The sequence below is a fragment of the Nomascus leucogenys genome, chromosome 11, assembly GCF_006542625.1.
Source record: "Nomascus leucogenys isolate Asia chromosome 11, Asia_NLE_v1, whole genome shotgun sequence".
NCBI lineage: Eukaryota > Metazoa > Chordata > Mammalia > Primates > Hylobatidae > Nomascus > Nomascus leucogenys.
This window is the reverse complement of record NC_044391.1, coordinates 17,361,985-17,381,891: the sequence shown is the minus strand read 5'-3', so window position 1 is coordinate 17,381,891 and position 19,907 is coordinate 17,361,985. Positions and strand designations below refer to the sequence as shown.

At 38.0% G+C, this 19,907-nt stretch overlaps 1 protein-coding gene across 5 annotated transcripts in view; it reads left to right on the top strand.

The window, feature by feature from the left end:
• Positions 1 to 19,907, top strand: part of KIAA1324L (KIAA1324 like) — a 229,313-nt gene that overhangs the window by 93,089 nt on the left and 116,317 nt on the right. For 4 of the 5 annotated variants that reach the window (XM_030822020.1, XM_030822022.1, XM_012510231.2 and 1 more), the window contains 2 exons: positions 14,773 to 14,968; positions 17,635 to 17,782. In XM_030822020.1, the coding sequence (XP_030677880.1) occupies positions 14,773 to 14,968; positions 17,635 to 17,782 (344 nt within the window). Of the gene's footprint in view, positions 1 to 2,571; positions 2,577 to 14,772; positions 14,969 to 17,634; positions 17,783 to 19,907 lie in introns of those variants that run through there. The other variant, XM_030822023.1, reaches the window with a different exon arrangement.

Here is a 19,907-nt window from a genome sequence, read left to right as displayed (position 1 = left end):
AATGAACTATCCAAAGAGAAATCAAGAAAACAATCCTATGTATAATAGCATCAAAAATAATGAAATACTTAAGAATAAACTTAAGGAGGTGACAGACTTGTACATTGAAAATGATAAATGCTGATTAAAGAAAGCAGACACAAATAAATGGAAAGTTATCCCATGCTCATAGATTGGAATACTTAGTATTATTAAAATATTCTTACTACTCAAAGTCGTCTACAGATTTAATGCAATCTCTATTAAAACCTCAAGAATCTCTAGAAATAGAAAAAAAATCCTAAACTCATATGGAACCACAAAAGATTCTGAATAGCCAAAGCAATTTTGAGCAAAAAGAACAAAGCTGGAAGCATCACGCTTTCTCAGCCGTGTATGTTAATTCTCTGAGGCTCTCTGAGGTGAATTCTGAGGGAAGAAATTCTTTAACCTGATGCAAGTGACATTCCAGGTGTAGGAAACAGGATGAAGGTGCCAAGTGGAGCAGCATCTGGTTTTCCTGGGTGCTATATGAGATCTGGATGGCTGGCACTCAGGGAGAATGTGGGAAGGGCCAGAGATTCTGGCAACTCAGTCGGCTGGCTCCTCTCTGTCCTACCAAGGACTCTGGACTTTGACCTGGAGACAGCCATTCACAGGTGGTTAAGGGGGTTAAATAAGGTGATAAATGTGATCTACAGTCCTGGAATCATAATTATACAATAATATAGCGATGGTAATAATGGCTAAAATAATAATAAAACATAATAGCCAATCTTTACTTGCTATATGCCAGGTATAATTGTAAATGCTTTACCTGCATTCATTCCAATTCATTTAGTCATTACAACAATCTTGTAAAGTAGATATTTTTATTAATTTGCCTTTCCCCCCCACTTTTTAAAAAGCAGATTAGGAAACTAAAACAATAGCTCAGAGTCACAAATTTAGGTAAAAGGGGGAACTGAGATTTGAAACCAGGAAGCCTAGAATTTGGGTCTATGTTCTTAATGTCTATGGGACTGTCTCTTTGGAATACACTGCTAGTATATATTGAACAAGTGCTTATCCCCATCCTGAGGCATCTGCACACCCCTAACATTCACCTCTTGATAGAAATGTGACGCAAGTTAATATCCTGGAGAGATAAATGGACTTTTTAAAAGATGACATCTAAAGGCTCAGATATGTTGTTTTGTGGGTCATTTTTAATTGATTAATGTTCTCTTTATAGATTGTATTCTTATTTTTTAAGGATTTATAAAAATAAATTTTTTAGAGACGAGTCTTGCTATGCTGCGCAGGCTGGAGTGCAGTGGCTATTCACAGGCACAATCAGTTTACTATGGTCTCAAAACCTTGGGCTCAAGTGATCCTCCTGCTTCAGCTTCCTGAGTAGCTAGGTACCTAACACCATACCTGGTAGTAGATTTTATTCTTAATTGTCTATATTTTTCAAAAAGATGAGAGAATAACATTTAGAATTTAGAAGATGTTTGTTGCTATATCCTCATGTACAATGATAAGTTGATTAGCCAGTGTTTTTTTTTTTTCCCCATACCTAACATATTGTTTGGTACTTGATCTATAAAATATGTTTTCATTGTTTAATCGGTATTAGGAAAAAAATGACACTTTTTTCAACTATAGAATTTCTTCCTAGAGGAGAATAAACTCCTAATGGACAGAATATGTAATCCTCTCATGGCTCCTAAGAAAGCTGCAGAACACTGGAATGTTTGTAGACTGAGTAACTTTCGTGCCACCAAATTAGAGATTGACTTTAGTGTTTTATTTTTGTAGGTGAAACACGAAGGTCTAATCAGATTTGTAAAAATTTATTCTATACATAAAGGGACAAATTGACATACAAAATGCTGTCAAATAGTTTGTCCTCCGAAGGCTTAGTTTGGAATGTTGCTACATTGAGTTCCAGGTGTGTGAAGACAAAGTTAAACCTCCTTAGTAACACACAAGTGATAGCTGAAAGGTTAGAATGAATCAGATTGGGAGATGAGATGAAAACAGTTGAGAGAAGCTGAATATCAGACTTTAGGTCAATTGTATTGTTTGATGGGAGCTATGGTTGAGGGAACTTCTCTGAAAAAAGTGTTTTATGAGGAGATGAGAAAACTCAGCCCTGAAAACTGCAGAATCAAGGTCAGAGACTATCAAGAAGTAGAAGGTGACTGACACTTTCTAAGGAAGAGGAAAAGTTTAAGATGATAAGAATCAAAGTGGTAGGGCATAATTGAAAGTTGAGAAAACTGATTTCACGGATGTATTATTCTGCCCCCTTGGGTGACCTCATCCCATACTCTGAACATTTTTCTTCCCTTGACCTTCACTGTTGTCTTTTTTCTGTAAGCCTTGTGTCATCCTGTGCGCAATGAACTTAGATTTCTCTTCTCCCCTCCCCCATCAAACATTGAAGTCAAGAAGCTGCAATAAAATACATTTCTATTTTTTCTTTCAGAGATTAAACATTCCTTAGTTAGCTTTTCTTATAAAAAGATATGAACTTTAAATCTAGCCTCTGCTAATTTAATGGGGATTACTATCTGTGGTGTCACACGGATCAGTTTTCTTGCCAGGAGGTGACGTCTACTTTTATTTTTTTATTTTTTATGTTTTATTTTTGGGGGACGGAGTCTCGCTTTGTCGCCCAGGCTGGCAGGAGCCTGTAGTCCCAGCTACTCGGGAGGCTGAGGCAGGAGAATGGCGTGAACGCGGGAGGCGGAGCTTGCAGTGAGCCGAGATCGCGCCACTGCACTCCAGCCTGGACTTCTACTTTTAAATTCTCAAGTTTGTGGCTGATGAGTCCTAAGAAATGCAGTGACGGTCATACAGTTCCACTTAATAGGGCTATGTGAAGACCCACTGGAAAGGATGTTGGATGTGAAATTAGTTTTCAGAAATATACAGGCAGTACTTTTCACTAAATAGCGTTTTCAGGGAACAGTGAGTTAGGAAATGCTAGCTAGAATGGGTTCATATTACTGTACTCTTTTGTGTGTCTCCATTTCATTTTTGTTTTGTAAAATGAAAGATGAAAACAGATTTCTTTTTCTTCTCTGAGAATTTCACAAGTAACTTACAAATTATATCCCTGTGTCCTACAACTTCGCCCCCAACTCTTAGTGAAAAATTAAAAATTGTTATTGGTGGGATTAGGCTTTAAGATTTCAGTTCTGATAATTTTATCATACCACTTCAGAGCTGACATAGCAGCTTTGCATCTGTTACTTCAGATGGCTAAGTGACAGGACACTGCTGGAGCTAGAACTCACGTCCTGTGACTTTTAAGGCAGAGTTCTTTTTTTTTTCCCCTTTTATTTTTGTTTTCTTTTTTTCTTTTTCTTTTTTTTTTTTTTTTTTTTTGTTTTCTGCAGAGTTCTTTTCTAATGCTATTATTTTTCACTTGAAGACAGTGGATTTTTCTCAGTTTAGTTGTAGTAGAATCTTCTGGCTGCATGGTAACCATGGGGTTATTGGGTAGAGAGTCATGGAGTCTGTTAGAAAGTCTGCCACTAGAAACAGTAGAAAAGTTGAACTCGGTTCTGCTCTGATTTTAGTTATTTCTAGCCTTCTGCTAGCTTTTGAATGTGTTTGCTCTTGCTTTTCTAGTTCTTTTAATTGTGATGTTAGGGTGTCAATTTTGGATCTTTCCTGCTTTCTCTTATGGGCATTTAGTGCTATAAATTTCCCTCTACACACTGCTTTGAATGTGTCCCAGAGATTCTGGTATGTTGTGTCTTTGTTCTCCTTGGTTTCAAAGAACATCTTTATTTCTGCCTTAATTTCATTATATACCCCATACTCATTCAGGAGCAGGTTGTTCAGTTTCCATGTAGTTGATCAATTTTGAGTGAGTTTCTTAATCCTGAGTTCTAGTTTGATTGCACTGTGGTCTGAGAGACAGTTTAAAAAACCCTTCAAAAAATTAATGAATCCAGGAGCTGGTTTTTTGAAAAGATCAACAAAATTGATAGACCGCTAGCAAGACTAATAAAGAAGAAAAGAGAGAAGAATCAAATAGATGCAATAAAAAATGAAAAAGGGGGTATCACCACCGATCCCACAGAAATACAATCTACCATCAGAGAATACTACAAACACCTCTATGCAAATAAACTAGAAAATCTAGAAGAAATGGATAAATTCCTTGACAAATACACCCTCCCAAGACTCAACCAGGAAGAAGTTGAATCTCTGAATAGACCAATAACAGGCTCTGAAATTGTGGCAATAATCAATAGCTTACCAACCAAAAAGAGTCCAGGACCTGATGGATTCACAGCCGAATTCTACCAGAGGTACAAGGAGGAACTGGTACCATTCCTTCTGAAACTATTCCAATCAATAGAAAAAGAGGGAATCCTCCCTAACTCATTTTATGAGGCCAGCATCGTCCTAATACCAAAGCCTGGCAGAGACATAACCAAAAAAGAGAATTTCAGACCAATATCCTTGATGAACATTGATGCAAAAATCCTCAATAAAATACTGGCAAACCGAATCCAGCAGCACATCAAAAAGCTTATCCACCATGATCAAGTGGGCTTCATCCCTGGGATGCAAGGCTGGTTCAACATACGCAAATCAATAAATGTAATCCAGCATATAAGCAGAACCAAAGACAAAAACCACATGATTATCTCAATAGATGCAGAAAAGGCCTTTGACAAAATTCAACAACCCTTCATGCTAAAAACTCTCAATAAATTAGGTATCGATGGGACGTATCTCAAAATAATAAGAGCTATCTATGACAAACCCACAGCCAATATCATACAGAATGGGCAAAAACTGGAAGCATTCCCTTTGAAAACTGGTACAAGACAGGGATGCCCTCTCTCACCCCTCCTATTCAACATAGTGCTGGAAGTTCTGGCCAGGGCAATCAGGCAGGAGAAGGAAATAAAGGGTATTCAATTAGGAAAAGAGGAAGTCAAATTGTCCCTGTTTGCAGATGACATGATTGTATATCTAGAAAACCCCATTGTCTCAGCCCAAAATCTCCTTAAGCTGATTAGCAACTTCAGCAAAGTCTCAGGATACAAAATCAATGTACAAAAATCACAAGCATTCTTGTACACCAATCACAGACAAACAGAGAGCCAAATCATGAGTGAACTCCCATTCACAATTGCTTCCAAGAGAATAAAATATCTAGGAATCCAACTTACAAGGGATGTGAAGGACCTCTTCAAGGAGAACTACAAACCACTGCTCAATGAAATAAAAGAGGATACAAACAAATGGAAGAACATTCCATGCTCAGGGGTTGGAAGAATCAATATCGTGAAAATGGCCATACTGCCCAAGGTAATTTATAGATTCAATGCCATCCCCATCAAGCTACCAATGACTTTCTTCACAGAATTGGAAAAAACTACTTTAAAGTTCGTATGGAACCAAAAAAGAGCCCGCATTGCCAAGTCAATGCTAAGCCAAAAGAACAAAGCTGGAGGCATCACGCTACCTGACTTCAAACTATACTACAAGGCTACAGTAACCAAAACAGCATGGTACTGGTACCACAACAGAGACATAGATCAAGGGAACAGAACAGAGCCCTCAGAAATAATGCCAAATGTCTACAACTATCTGATCTTTGACAAACCTGACAAAAACAAGCAATGGGGAAAGGATTCCCTATTTAATAAATGGTGCTGGGAAAACTGGCTAGCCATATGTAGAAAGCTGAAACTGGATCCCTTCCTTACACCTTATACAAAAATTAATTCAAGATGGATTAAAGACTTAAATGTTAGACCTAAAACCATAAAAACCCTAGAAGAAAACCTAGGCAATACCATTCAGGGCATAGGCATGGGCAAGGACTTCATGTCTAAAACACCAAAAGCAATGGCAACAAAAGCCAAAATTGACAAATGGGATCTAATTAAACTAAAGAGCTTCTGCACAGCAAAAGAAACTACCATCAGAGTGAACAGGCAACCTACAAAATGGGAGAAGATTTTCGCAACCTACTCATCTGACAAAGGGCTAATATCCAGAATCTACAATGAACTCAAACAAATTTACAAGAAAAAAACAACCCCATCAAAAAGTGGGCAAAGGACATGAACAGACACTTGTCAAAAGAAGACATTTATGCAGCCGAAAAACAGATGCAAAAATGCTCATCATCACTGGCCATCAGAGAAATGCAAATCAAAACCACAGTGAGATACCATCTCACACCAGTTAGAATGGACATCATTAAAAAGTCAGGGAACAAAAGGTACTGGAGAGGATGTGGAGAAATAGGAACACTTTTACACTGTTGGTGGGACTGTAAACTAGTTCAACCATTGTGGAAGTCAGTGTGGCGACCTCAGGGATCTAGAGCTAGAAATACCATTTGACCCAGCCATTCCATTACTGGGTATATACCCAAAGGACTATAAATCATGCTGCTATAAAGACACATGCACATGTATGTTTATTGCGGCACTATTCACAATAGCAAAGACTTGGAACCAACCCAAATGTCCAACAACAATAGACTAGATTAAGAAAATGTGGCACATATACACCATGGAATACTATGCAGCCATAAAAAATGATGAGTTCATGTCCTTTGTAGGGACATGGATGAAACTGGAAACCATCATTCTCAGTAAACTATCACAAGGACAAAAAACCAAACACCGCATGTTCTCACTCATAGGTGGGAATTGAACAATGAGAACTCATGGACACAGGAAGGGGAACATCACACTCCAGGGACTGTTGTGGGGTGGGGGGAGGGGAGAGGGACAGCATGAGGAGATATACCTAATGCTAAATGATGAGTTAATGGGTGCAGCAAACCAACATGATACATGGATACATATGTAACAAATCTGCACATTGTGCACATGTACCCTAAAACCTAAAGTATAATAATAATAATAATAAAAAAAGAAAAGTTGAACTTGGTTGCTTATGGTTACACAGAAGAAGAAACTTGGAATCTGAATTGGGATGGTTTGGATCAGATAATCTCAAAGGTCTCTTTTGGTGATTTTGATTATTTTAATTGTTATCATTACATATCACAGATTTATTCATTCTTTGATCAAATCATGCTTCAAATCACATTACTTGTGAATTATAGTGCAATACTAATATATCTTCTTAATGCTCATGAGTATTCTCTTCTGATAGGAATATTGCAATATCTGCCACTATTAGTATTTGGACAGTGTTACCTTCCTTTCTCCTCTTCCAGCCTTAAATTGAACATGACAGATAGTTGATGCACTCAAAACCAGCTTTCGTTGTTGCCTTGTGTATTTTGACATGAAAACTACCTTCAGGATAAAAAAAAAATTCCCAATTAGAGAGAACAAGAATTCCCTTGTTCAGCCAGGGGAAAACTCTTCCTTACTGTGAGTAAGAGAGTATCAGCAAGAAATGGCCTGTTTTAATGTACTGTTTGACTTTCCCTACCAGACTTTTATTTTTGTAAAATGAGAATTATAGATTACTTTTTCTTCTCTAAGAATTTCACAAATAACAACTTAAAAGGATGGTGTTCAAGTGCTGTCCTTATCACTGGTACTGAAGGAGGAAGAAGATCTAAGACTTGCTGGATTCAATATGTTGTTCAGTCTCTCTTAGATGCCATTTTCTGCTTTTTTGGTGTGTGAAAAGAATGATAGTAAATCTGGCAGGCACTTAAAGTTTTAATTATCTGATAATGATAATTAATTGGCTAAATGAGAGATGGATGTAGAACTTATTTGTGAGGTGCACACACTAAGCTTTGTTCTCTTTCTTTGTATTACCCTTAATGGCAGTGAGTAATAGTAAGAACAGTTGCAAGAGCATCAGCGTGTCATCGATATAAGAATGTCTACGGTTTGAACCTTATTCATCTTATTTAAACAAGACTAGCCCATTGAAGAAAAATAGACATATTGGCTTGTCTTGATTCTGGAATTGATTTACTTTATATTTCCCCACAAATATATATAATTATACTTAGCTGATATTAACTGACAAGATGGATTACAGTGAATTTATACTTAGTGAGATATAAATTTGATTTATTTTGAGGAAGATCAGTCTAGATTAGACTATCATGGAAGCTCTGAGAAAGCCACAATGTTGTTCCCAGATATTTATCTGTAATAAGTTTGCATAGGTTCAATATATCATCAACATCTCATTAAACAAGTTAATTGAAAATCCGTTTTTTTTTCTTACTATTGCTGTTCGCTGTTTTGAAAACATATTTTAGTAATAAAAACTTTGATTTAAAAGAGCAAAAATGAGTAAATTATGAGTAAATGTAATTGACAGCCATAGTCTTTCAAAACATGAGGTCTCTGGAGGAAGAAAAAGCAAAACTACGTGGCCCTGTGGTACAATGATGAAAAATAGATGTTCTTTATTGTTAGGCATAAATCATAGATGAAATCAGCATCTAAATGATTCAATTCAGTTAACAGTTATTTGGCACATTGTGCTGGGTGGTTGCATGATCATACAGTGCTTTGTATTTTCAACACTCTTTATTTTCAGAGTGGTTTCCACAGTCTCTCATTGGATTATTATAAGCAGTCCTAGGAGGGAGAAGGGGATGGTGGAGTGTGAATAAGCACAGAGGTTAGGTAAATTGCCTAAGATATTTGCTACTTGGTGATGGACTAATATAAATGCTTTTTCCATATCTGATTATTCACACCTGCATATTTGAACCTTTGCAGATTCACAGTAGCAGAAATAAATGTCAGAAAAGAAGAGGCATAAAGCTGATAAAAAGAACAGTGAGTGCAGCAAATGATCTCTTGGTTACAGTTTAGACTTCAAGATGTTGGGTTTTTAAATATCACTCTTTTGCTGGGTGCTTAGGTAAACTATTGTGAAATACTTGAGGCCACTGTTAAGTAGTGCCTAAGACCTTAGGCAAATAAGGTCTTTCCGTTCTCATTAAAAACTTTGGAGTTTGCCTATCTTTAATTCAGTTTCTCTAAGATTTCAAGGTTGTTGAAGAAGAAAAATTAGAAATGACTAATTGATTCAAATTAAATATGGTAAATTCATGTTCACAACAGCTAACAACAGCTATTAATAATAACTGTCTATCATACTGCTTGTTGAAATGTTCCTATGTTGTATGCTAAAAACATCTGAATGAAAATAGTATAGTCTTTAAGATTATTTAAAAACCTGATAATCTAATTAAAGAACAAATGCCAAGGTAGCAGTGTTGACATAGAGAGTGGATGAGGCTAGGATGGAAGATAAAAGGAAAAGCAGGTAGTTTTGGTGGCCGTCAAAGGAAGTCAGCAGTGCTAACTCTGTTGACATAGACTCTTGTGGAGTAAACAGTGTTTACCAAAAAAGTGTGGCTCTTTTCTTCCTTTGACAGGTGTCTCTAAGCCTGACTTCCAGGATGAAAAAGATTGAGGAGTAGCAAATGATTAAACTATGAAAAGCTTTAGACTTACTAGCTCCTCTGTGTTATTAAAGGCCCTATGCTTATTCAACTAATTTGACTGCATAATTAATCTGAAAGATGTAATATTATAAATCCACTGGCAGAGTTCTTATAGAGATGTATGTCCCATGTCCCTGAATTAAACTATCAATAATTGTGTGGGTTTTTTTTTTTTTTTGACAGAGTCTCACTCTGTTGCCCAGGCTGGGGTGCAGTGGCATGATCTAAGCTCACTGTAACCTCTGTCTTCCAGGCTCAAGCAATTCTCATGCCTCAGCCTCCCAAGTAGCTGAGATTACAGGTGTGCACCACCTCGCCTGGCTAAGTTTTTGTGTTTTTTTGTAGAGATAGGGTTTCACTATGTTGCCCAGGCTGGTCTCGAACTCCTGACCTCAAGCAATCTGCCTGCCTCAGCCTCCCAAAGTGCTGGGATTACAGGTGTGAGCCACTGAGTCCAGCCTAAAGTATTAATAATTGTATTTAATATTTCTTGTGTGCTGCATGCCAGGTATATGCTAAATGCTTTATGTGATATATCTCCTTTATTCCCACAACTCATTGAGATAGCTATTATTATTATTTTCCTTTTATAGGCAAAGTTATTAGACTTATGGAAGATAGAAACTTGCTAAAATATTTTTAATGCGTGTTTTAGGAGTAGTACATTAAAAATCCACAAGAAATATGAGGTTATTGCTAAAATGGTTATTGCTGTATAATGCACATGAACATTGTTTAACAGTTCAGGATAGGAATGAAGAATGATGTGATGTATGATGATTAATTTGGTTGGAATTGTTTGCCCTTTTTGTCTTGGTTGTAATAATTTTTTGAACTGAATTTTCTTTGAGCCACCACCTTTGGAATCAGACAGACCAGAATTTGAGTTTCAGCTTTGCCATTGGTTAACTGTTAACCAGTTAACCTTTTTAATCAGGTTATTTAGATGCACTGTAGCTCAGTTTCCTCATCTGGTTTATGGGCATAATCCCTTCCTCCCTCACCAGTCTACTATAAACACAGTTAATCCTCATTATTCATGGATTCAATATTTGCAAATTTGACTACTTGCTAAAATTTATTTGTAGCCCCCAAATTAATACACTCAATGCTTTCATAGTTATTTGCAGACATATGCAGAGTGATGAGATATTTGAGTCACCCAACTACGTGAATGAACAAGGTGACATTTGACTTCTTATTGCTTTTCTCATACTGTAAACAAGTGTCCTTTTGGTGGTTTATTTAGTGCCATGTGTTTAGCATTTTAGTTATTTTTTGGGGTGATTTTGCTGCTTAAAATGGCCCTCCAAGTACAGTGCCAATGTGAAGGCTAGTGTTCCTAAGTACAAGAGGGCTGTGCTATGCCTTTCAGAGAAACATACATGTGTTACATAAGCTTTATTCGGGCATGAGTTATAGTTCTGTTGGCCATGAGTTCAACATTAACGAATTAACAACCTATACTAAATCAGATGTTTTTAAAAAGAAATACACTTAAACAAGGTTAGGTATTGATTGGTTGACAAAGGTGATGTGACCAAAGGTTCACAGGAACCTAACCCTGTATTTTCCGTAGGAATGACGGTCCAGTATTCATTAATTTAGTGTTTGGGGTAAATTCATATAACACAACTACTGCAAATAACAAGAATTTACTGTGTTTGTAAAGTATCAAGCATGGCACCTGGTATATACCAAATATCCATTATATTCACTTTCAACTTTATCTCTCAGTTTTCCTTCTGACTTCATGGAAACACTTGGGAAGAAAATGGGAATATTCTTTATGATTTTAATTAACAGGGCAGTGAACACTCCGAAATGGCATCATTGTATTTAGAAGACAAGCTTCACAAATGCAGTCTTCTCTTTTTTAGCTTTTAGAGTTCTTCATAACAACATATCATAAAATATTACCTTTTATTAAGTTATAGATAATCAACTTAAAATACCATTTTGGACACTAAACTGTCTTCCAGGATAACTTTATTTTATTAGGAAGTCAATATTTTTGTCTTTGTGGGCAATGCAGTTTCTGTTGCAACTATTCAACTCTGCCATTATGGTGTGAAAGCAGCCATAGACAGTAGGTAAATGAATGATCGGGACTGGGTTTCAATGAAACTTTATTTACAAAAGCAGGTAGTGAGCTGGATTTCCCCTGCAGGTTGTAGTTTGCTGACCTCTGATTTAATGTACTGTAGGGTCTTGGTTTATGATATTATTATTTATCATATTAGGCAAATGTCTGATTCTGAGTTTGCTAGAAGATCCATAGACCATTGAAAATACACAGTTTTCCATAACCGTGTTTTTCTGTTGGTTGTGCTGGTAGTGATAATAGTTTTAATGAGCATTTGTTATATGCCAGGCACTGCACTAACCACCTTATACTATATTTTATTTTCTAAGTATGGTCACAGGATTCTTGGGGTGTCACTTCACCAGCTGGAAACCCCTGTGGTCAGTGGCGCCTTTGCCTGAATTTTGCTCAGGCCCACCAGGCTTGTTCTGCTCCTTGGTCTGGCAGGCTGCATTTGGCTCACTCTACTGGCCTGGGTCCCACGCTGGCCAAGGGCTAGCCAGGTGCAGAGCGGCAAGGGGTGTGGAGTGAGCATGGGATTCGGGCTACCATGCACAGCCAGGCATGACAGCTGCGGTGGGGTGGGCAACTCCAGGTGACAGCATGGGCACTGGTTCCCTGCGAGGCTGCAGCTGAACCAAGCATGCCACAAGCAGCTTCTGTGCTGGTACCGGGGAATATGGTGGCACCCAGAAGCTTGGAGACAGAGCCCCAAAGAGGCTGTTACAGGAACTACAGAGCCCCAAAGAGGCTGTTACAGCCTTGACTTGGGGATCTCCCAGGTCTGGTATCCCTAAAGGGCCACAGCTCTTCTCTCCTTCTTGTCACCTGCAACGTGGTAAGCAAGGGGCATGTTTCAGCCCTATTTGTTACAACTCTTTTAGCCCCACCATTTGGTGGTTGCCGAGTTCTTGTCCTATATCCAGGAAGAATGAGGCATGCGGACAAGTGGAGGGTGAGCAAGGTGAAGAGGAGCTTTATTGAGCTACAGAACAGCTTAGAGGAGACCCACAGTGACTAGCTCCTCTTCATAAGCAGGGTGTCTCAGCTACTGTTCAGCTCTCAGCAGAGAGGGGACCCTGGAGTGGGTAACTGAGTCCAGGGCTTTTATGGATCTGGGCCTGAGCCAGCCAGAGGGAGGAAGTGTGTGCTGATTGGTCAATCGGCGGCCATGGGCAGTCCGGGGCGGGGAAAAAGCACCACAAGTTCCCATTCTGGCCCACTGACTGGCAACCCAGCCCCCAGGCTTCAGAGCCTCCCTGGCTTGAAGGTGGGGCTTTGTGGGACCCATCCCCTTCCATCTAGGAGCCTCTATGCCTCCTGCCACTGTTCTGGGCACCCAGGCTGTTCAGTCAAGGAGTGCCTGCAGGCCAGTGCCAAGCTGCCTTCAGCCCCTGCCCCAGTCTCTCTCCTGTGCTTGTTGGTGGCCAAAGTCTGGAGGAGGCTGAGGTGGCAGGAGGCTGGTATGTCAGCACAGTGCCCAGGCTCAGCCCCAACCTTGCTCTCAGATTGGAAGGGGTGCCAGGAGCGGGGAGAGGCCAGGCAGGGGGAGCAGACATCTCCAAGCCTGTGGGGGAAGGGGTTCTTCCTGGGCCCCTGAGAGTGCCAAGACACCCTGGTCCACAGCCATGGCTTGGGTAGCTGCAGCTGTGCTCAGGATGGTGGAGCTCCTGCCTGCTCCTGGCCCGCAAGAGCACAGGGAAGCTCGAGTCTACCTGGGAGGGCGGAGTTCTGCCTCCTCCCACCCCAATGGCTCCATGGAACCTGCAGCCTGGTCCGCACCTCCCCCACAGTAGCCGGCTTCATGGCAGTGGTCACTCCAGGCTGGCTGCCACTGCCATCAGTATAGCCCTTAAAGGTACCCGTTGTGATTGTTATCTCATTTTTTAGAGACAGAAACTAAGGCCTAGAGAGGTGAAATAACTCACTCAGTGTCATAGAATTAGGAAGTGGTACAGCCTCCTCCTAGGACAGTTTTGACTGTGTAGCCAGCATGCCACGTTCTTTGCATAATCTTTTTTTATTTTCTCATGTTTTACTGATTTGGGGATGTTGATTTGAATGTAGAAGTTCATTGTACAGCATCTTTAAGGTTTTCTCAAGGAAAGCATTATATTAATTCAGTGAGTAAGTAGATGTGTGTGGATTTTAGCTCTAATTCTTTAATTAGTTTTTAAAAATCAGCTTATTTTTATTTCTGGCTGAGTTTTCTAATGTATTCTAAAAGAGAAGACTCTACCTAAATGTGAGACTTTGCTGCTTTACACTCTGCTGGGGGATTTGTTTTTCTTCATTGGGTAATTTGGAGGTCTCATTTTGTTCTTGTTTCTTTAATATCCTGATTAAAGGATTAGAAAGCCCTTTTCCAGGTTGGAGTCACTAATACCATCTTGCACAGAGCCATGTACTTGGAGGATGTTGGTTTGCATTTGTTGAATGAATAATAACTTAGCCTTCTTTTTTGTAGTGTGTCAACTATTCTTCACATTGTCATATCTAGTATCTCTGGGTACAGTTCTCGGAGTCTGCAGAAAGCTTGACATCAGAAATAAGATGTAGGTGGTAGAAATGACTAGGTTGGTGTGAATATTGAAAAAGTGGGCTCATGGTTTCAGAGTGGAGATAACCTGTTCAGCTATTGCACTGCTTTCCTGTTTCCCGTTTTATATTTAGTTGTCACTCATTGGATCAGCATTTTATTTGGACTTAGTATGTGCCTGATACAGTTAGGAATCCAAAAATAACGATCCTTGTTTTCTTAAAGCTCAAAATCTCACATCAACTTATAAGTGGTCTTAATATGTGCTTATCCACTGATTAGCATAAATTAAGTGCTTTAATGGAGGTATTATAACAAGTGCACTGTAGGACCATAAAGGGAGGTACAAGTGACTGCCCATTGGGCCAGGGGAAGGGATCTGTTATGAAGTGAGTGGTTTTTGAGTTGAGAACAGGAGTGTTCCATGTAGAGAAGGTAGGATTGGCCAACATCTCTGGGAAAGAAGACCACAACAGCAGGAGAGAAGATTAAATATTTTGGGAATGATAGGAATTCTGTTTTGGCTGGAAGAGAGTGGGGCAAGGGTGAGCTTGGAAAAATAGGTTGGAACCAGATTGTGAAATGCATGTAGTGATAAGGGGAACTTGAAAGGCTCTCATTAGAGTGTGGCACAATCAGAGTTTTATAAAAATAATTCTGGTGACAGCATGAAGGGGAGGAAATTGATGGGAGGGTAAGTAATGGGTTGTCCATTCTTCTGCCTTCCAGCTTTCTCCTGTGCTTCTGGAGAGTATCTAGAAATGAAGAACCAGGTATGCAGTAAGTGTGGTGAAGGCACCTATTCCTTGGGCAGTGGCATCAAATTTGATGAATGGGATGAATTGCCGGCAGGATTTTCTAACATCGCAACATTCATGGACACTGTGGTGGGCCCTTCTGACAGCAGGCCAGACGGCTGTAACAAGTAAGAATCCAAAGCAGCCTTTGGCTCTTAACTGAATATTTGAGAAGAAAGTAGTTGCTCTTTTCCAGAAAGAAGATGAGGATAATCTTGGTACTGTTTGTGGCGATAGATAAGCTAATTGCAAAGAATCATGTTTTTTGGACAGTCATTGCAATGAGTTTTCATGAGGTTAAAATCATTGCCCTCAGGATATAATAGACACTGTATGCAAAAATGCAATAAAGCTGTTAGAGAAGCAAATCAATTTTCTCATATTTATAACTACATTTAAGCCACTGGTGTTTCTACTAACCTTTTTCTGATTTGTAACAGATACTTTCAGGTTTTTTTCTTTTCCTCTGACAGGAAGAATTCATAACCTTCATTTAGACACTTGATTATCTCCTATAAAAGAGAGTGGGTTAAGTACCTAAGGTGGAAAGCGCCTTTGCTTAATTCCTACCTCTCTTATAGGGGATTATTAGCTTTGCATATGACAAAGCTGGAGAAATGTTAAACTGTTTTGAAAAAAACAAAACAAAATGTTTGTCTTTGAGCTATATCCATTCCTGTTCTCTTGTATTAATTATGTAACTTTCCTTTCATATGGATTTGCTTAGGAGAATTCAACTTTAGGGCTCTGGCTACCCCCTGACAAGAGTAACCTCTCAGGAACCCCACATTTTTACCATAAGCTAAGGATGCTGGGGAATTATTTAGCTGTGTTGAAAGGCATATTCATTCCCTCTCTCCCTTCCTTTCTTCCTTCCTTTCACTCTAGCTGTCTTTTTGCCAAACGATGCCAATTTCTTTATTTTAATCTCTCGATAATAGGATTATTTCCTTGAGAGAGTGTGTGTTTTAAGTAAAAGAGTTCCTTAGAGGAAGGTACTAGTAGGTTGTTGTGGGACCTCAGATCTTTGTTATGGTGGGCAGGAGATACTGACAAGGCTTCTTTTTCTGCCTGGAATAGTTTATGCATAAAAGAAATTGAATAAGCAGAAGTTTTTCAATATAGTGTCTTCTAGTGTAATTTTCTCAGTGTAAATGTGAGTCTGGGCCAGCGCAATGGCTCATGCCTGTAATCCCAGCACTTTGGGAGGTCGAGGCAGGTGGATCACCTGAGGTTGGGAGTTCAAGACCAGCGTGACGAACATGGAGAAACCCCATCTCTACTAAAAATACAAAAATTAGCCTGGCGTGGTGGCAGGTGCCTGTAATCCCAGGTACTCAGGAGACTGAGGCAGGAGAATCACTTGAACCCTGGAGGCGGAGGTTGCGGTGAGCCAAGATCGCACCATTGCACTCCAGCCTGGGCAACAAGAGCAAAACTCCGTCCACTTTTGCATACTCTTTATTTCTCTTTAATTAGTTGTGTCATATAGGAGATATATGTTGAACTTCCTAAAAAGTCTGAGCTTTTCAAAATGGTTATATCATTGTAGACTCCCACCAGTAGTATATTTGAGTTCTAGTATTCTACATGTTTACCAACATTTGTATTGTTAAGTCTTGTTTTGTTCTAGCCCTAGGCAATCCAGTGTATGCACACGTTGTGTGTGTGTGTGTGTGTGTGTGTGTGTGAAATGATATCCCTTTGTTTTGATTTGCATTTCCCTGCTGGATAATAATGTCAAACATGTTTCATGTGTTTATTGTTCATGTGTTTATTAACTTTTGTGAAGTCAAATTGTTTTGCCCATTTTCTACTTTTTTTTGGTCATTTGATTATTAAGCTGAAGGAGTTCCTGTACATTCTGGGAATGGGTTCTTATGTGTATATATTTATATAATAAATATTTAGTATGTGCACACACACATACACACGTCTCCATGTGTGTGTAACACTTCTTCCCAGTTTGTGGTTTTTGCCTTTTTTGTTTTCTTAATGGTGTCCTTTGATAAGCAGAAGTTTAAAATTTGAAAGAATACAATTTTCTGCTGTGGTCATATGTTAGGATATCTTTGCTAACCCCAGGTTGCAAAGGCTAGAAATTACTGTATGCATCCTTATGGTAACATAGAGTTATTATTGTACCTTTATATAATGTTAAATTTTACAACAGCATAGTTACATCTATACCATTATCTTCATACTATTGCCATATATTTAGAAACATGTTATAAACCCTACAATACAATGGTATTATGTTTTAAATAATTAGTTGCTTTTAAAATAACCTTACAAAGATTTAGGAACTCAAAAGCCAAGTCCATCACTGACAAGTTCATTTCATATGACACACAACTTCCTAAAAAATTAAGGTGAAAAAATATAGCTTTATATATTAATCTACATATTTATCATTAGTGGTGCTCTTTCTCCCCTTCTATAGATTTGCCATGTGTATGGGTTTACAAATAAAACTGCAGATATCTGAAAGAATAATTCCATCTAAGGCTACTAAAATTAGTTATCTTCTATTTGGTAATCAAATTTTGGGTGAAAAATAACAGTTTCATAGCAGATTAATCGTATAACCTTAAAAAGATTTAGGAAGTTATTTGCCATAAGAAATGGACCTCTTCTCAGTAATAAAGTTGGCCTTTGAGTCTGGAAAAGCTTCTGGTGTTTTCTGCCGTTACTTTGCTGATGGAACTACTCGTGAATCTGAGATACATAGTTTTGTGAACAGAAGAGGTTTCAGAACATTAATGTAAAATGCCTCTTGGTTTTGTTTCCACAGCTCTTCTTGGATCCCTCGTGGAAACTACATAGAATCTAATCGTGATGACTGCACGGTGTCTTTGATCTATGCTGTGCACCTTAAGAAGTCAGGCTATGTCTTCTTTGAGTACCAGTATGTCGACAACAACATCTTCTTTGAGTTCTTTGTAAGACCTTTTGTATTCTGGAATTTACTTTTTAAGGGACGTTCATGTAAATTTCCCTTAGTCAGTTGTTCCCATTCCACTTTATTCCTCCTCAGTTTTTTTTTTTTTTTTTTTGTGTGTGTGTGTGTGTTAACTGAACCTTTTGATGTTAAAAGAAAACTTTAATCTTTTTCTATAATATTTTGTTTCCTGGTTAATATTGTTTCTTTACCAGCAAGATCTCACCTTGCAGCATAACATTGGGCTTGTTTAACTTTTGGTTATGCTCATTATATAACCATTTGGTTTAGACTTTTTGTGTGACAAATATTTCCTCCAAGATTCATGTTTACCTTACTTTTTGTAGCTACAGATAGTATTCTGTCAAAACTGTGTTTTTTAAACCAATTTTAGTTTTCACTTAAAAGTTTTTTTTTCTCTTTGCAGTTTCAAATTTTTTTTGCTAACAAAAATTATTTAAGTGTATTTATGAGCAATTTTTTTTCAAAAGTAGAAGTGGCTGCATGTGTCCAATTCTGTGAATTTAGTAGTCTAAAAACATCAATGAATGGGATACTTCATGTCTTTGAAAAGAAATTAAATAACATTAAAGAAGATAAGATAAAGTAATCATCTAACAAAATAAGCTGTTACCACTAAAGTTACCTATTAGTAATAAACAGTATCTAATCTAGCAAATATTTATCATGACACGAATGCTTGAGCAAATGTTCTCAGATTGTCTTCTTATGCCAAACCAAGTGTGTGTTGTGCTTATAGATGGGAGACTATCTTGAAAAACGTTTCTGCAGTCCAGATTTCAGAAACAAATGTACTAAAAATTCTAAAACAAATTTGTATTGTTGGAAATGGGAATTTCTAAATCAGAAGTTTGGTAGCAAGAGAGATTTTTCATGAAAATATGAGCTTTAGATTTGAAGTCAAGAGATTCTGGTTCTGTAATTGTTAACACTGTTATTGAGCAATTAAGTGAACCTTCCGGCACTCAGCATTCACTTCTATAAAGTAGATTATGTGACAGTATCTTTTAAGGAGGCTCCTAGTACTAATATCTTTTGATGAGTTTAAAATGTTAAGCAACATTCAAACAGATTTATGTTTAACCTGGATTTAGTTTGCAAAATCCTTCTGAGAGTGAACAATTCCCTGTTTCACTGGACATTTTTGGCAGCATTGCTAAAACTGAAATAAAGTTAAGAAGCAAAGCAGTTATCTAATTGTGAGAATAAGTGTTTAGATTTGTATTGCCCAATAAGTTCTTTGAGAGATGTCAATACAGGTACCCTTAAGGCATAAAGTTTCATTACTTCCTTTCAGTGATGGCTTTGTTCTGGTTATAATCTGAAAAGGGATGGCAAATTCATGTTTCTTCTTCTATTGATGTTTCAGCTTTAGAGGTTGCAATTTATTGACTCAGAAGGTCAAAACTTCATGGTCATGATACTAATGGTTAATGGAAAGGAAGTGTTTGCAGATTGAAATATGCCGTTCTCTGAGAGTTGTACATATGGGCATTGCATAATTTACAGCAACAAAGTATTTAATTTTGGAACTATATGAAACTTTCATTCAGCCCTTCTGTTTGTTTTTTTTTTAAATAATGATGGAGCTGAAGCCTAGAGAGACTAAGTGATTAGACCTAGGTTTTACACGTCTCCAGAATGTCAGTAGAATGTCAAGATAACATAGGACGTCTGCTTTCAGTGATAAAAAAAGCTTTCAGCTTATCTACACATTGACCATTAAAGATATATTCAGGGTCCATATCTGCTTTTAAGTAGCTTAACACTTGCATTAAAATGGTCATTATGCTTATAATACGAATATGACACTTAAAGTCAATTAAAGTAAGTACCCTAAGTAGCTGATATCCTCTGGTATTTGGATGGCAATAGGGTCTATTTTTTAGTTACTAAGTCTTTAGGGAATAGCTCTTAAGGAGAACATTTTAATGTTTGTAAATTGGTTGGGAAGAGGAGTGAAGAAACAAAATGATTTAGAGATGAAAGAAAGAGCCGTTTCTTTTGGTGGGAATATAGGTGATGAGATCTTATTTTAATTCTACTCTGTTGCTGTTTTGCAATATTGGAAAGGTGGCCTAGCTTTTTGATGTCTCTGTATTCAT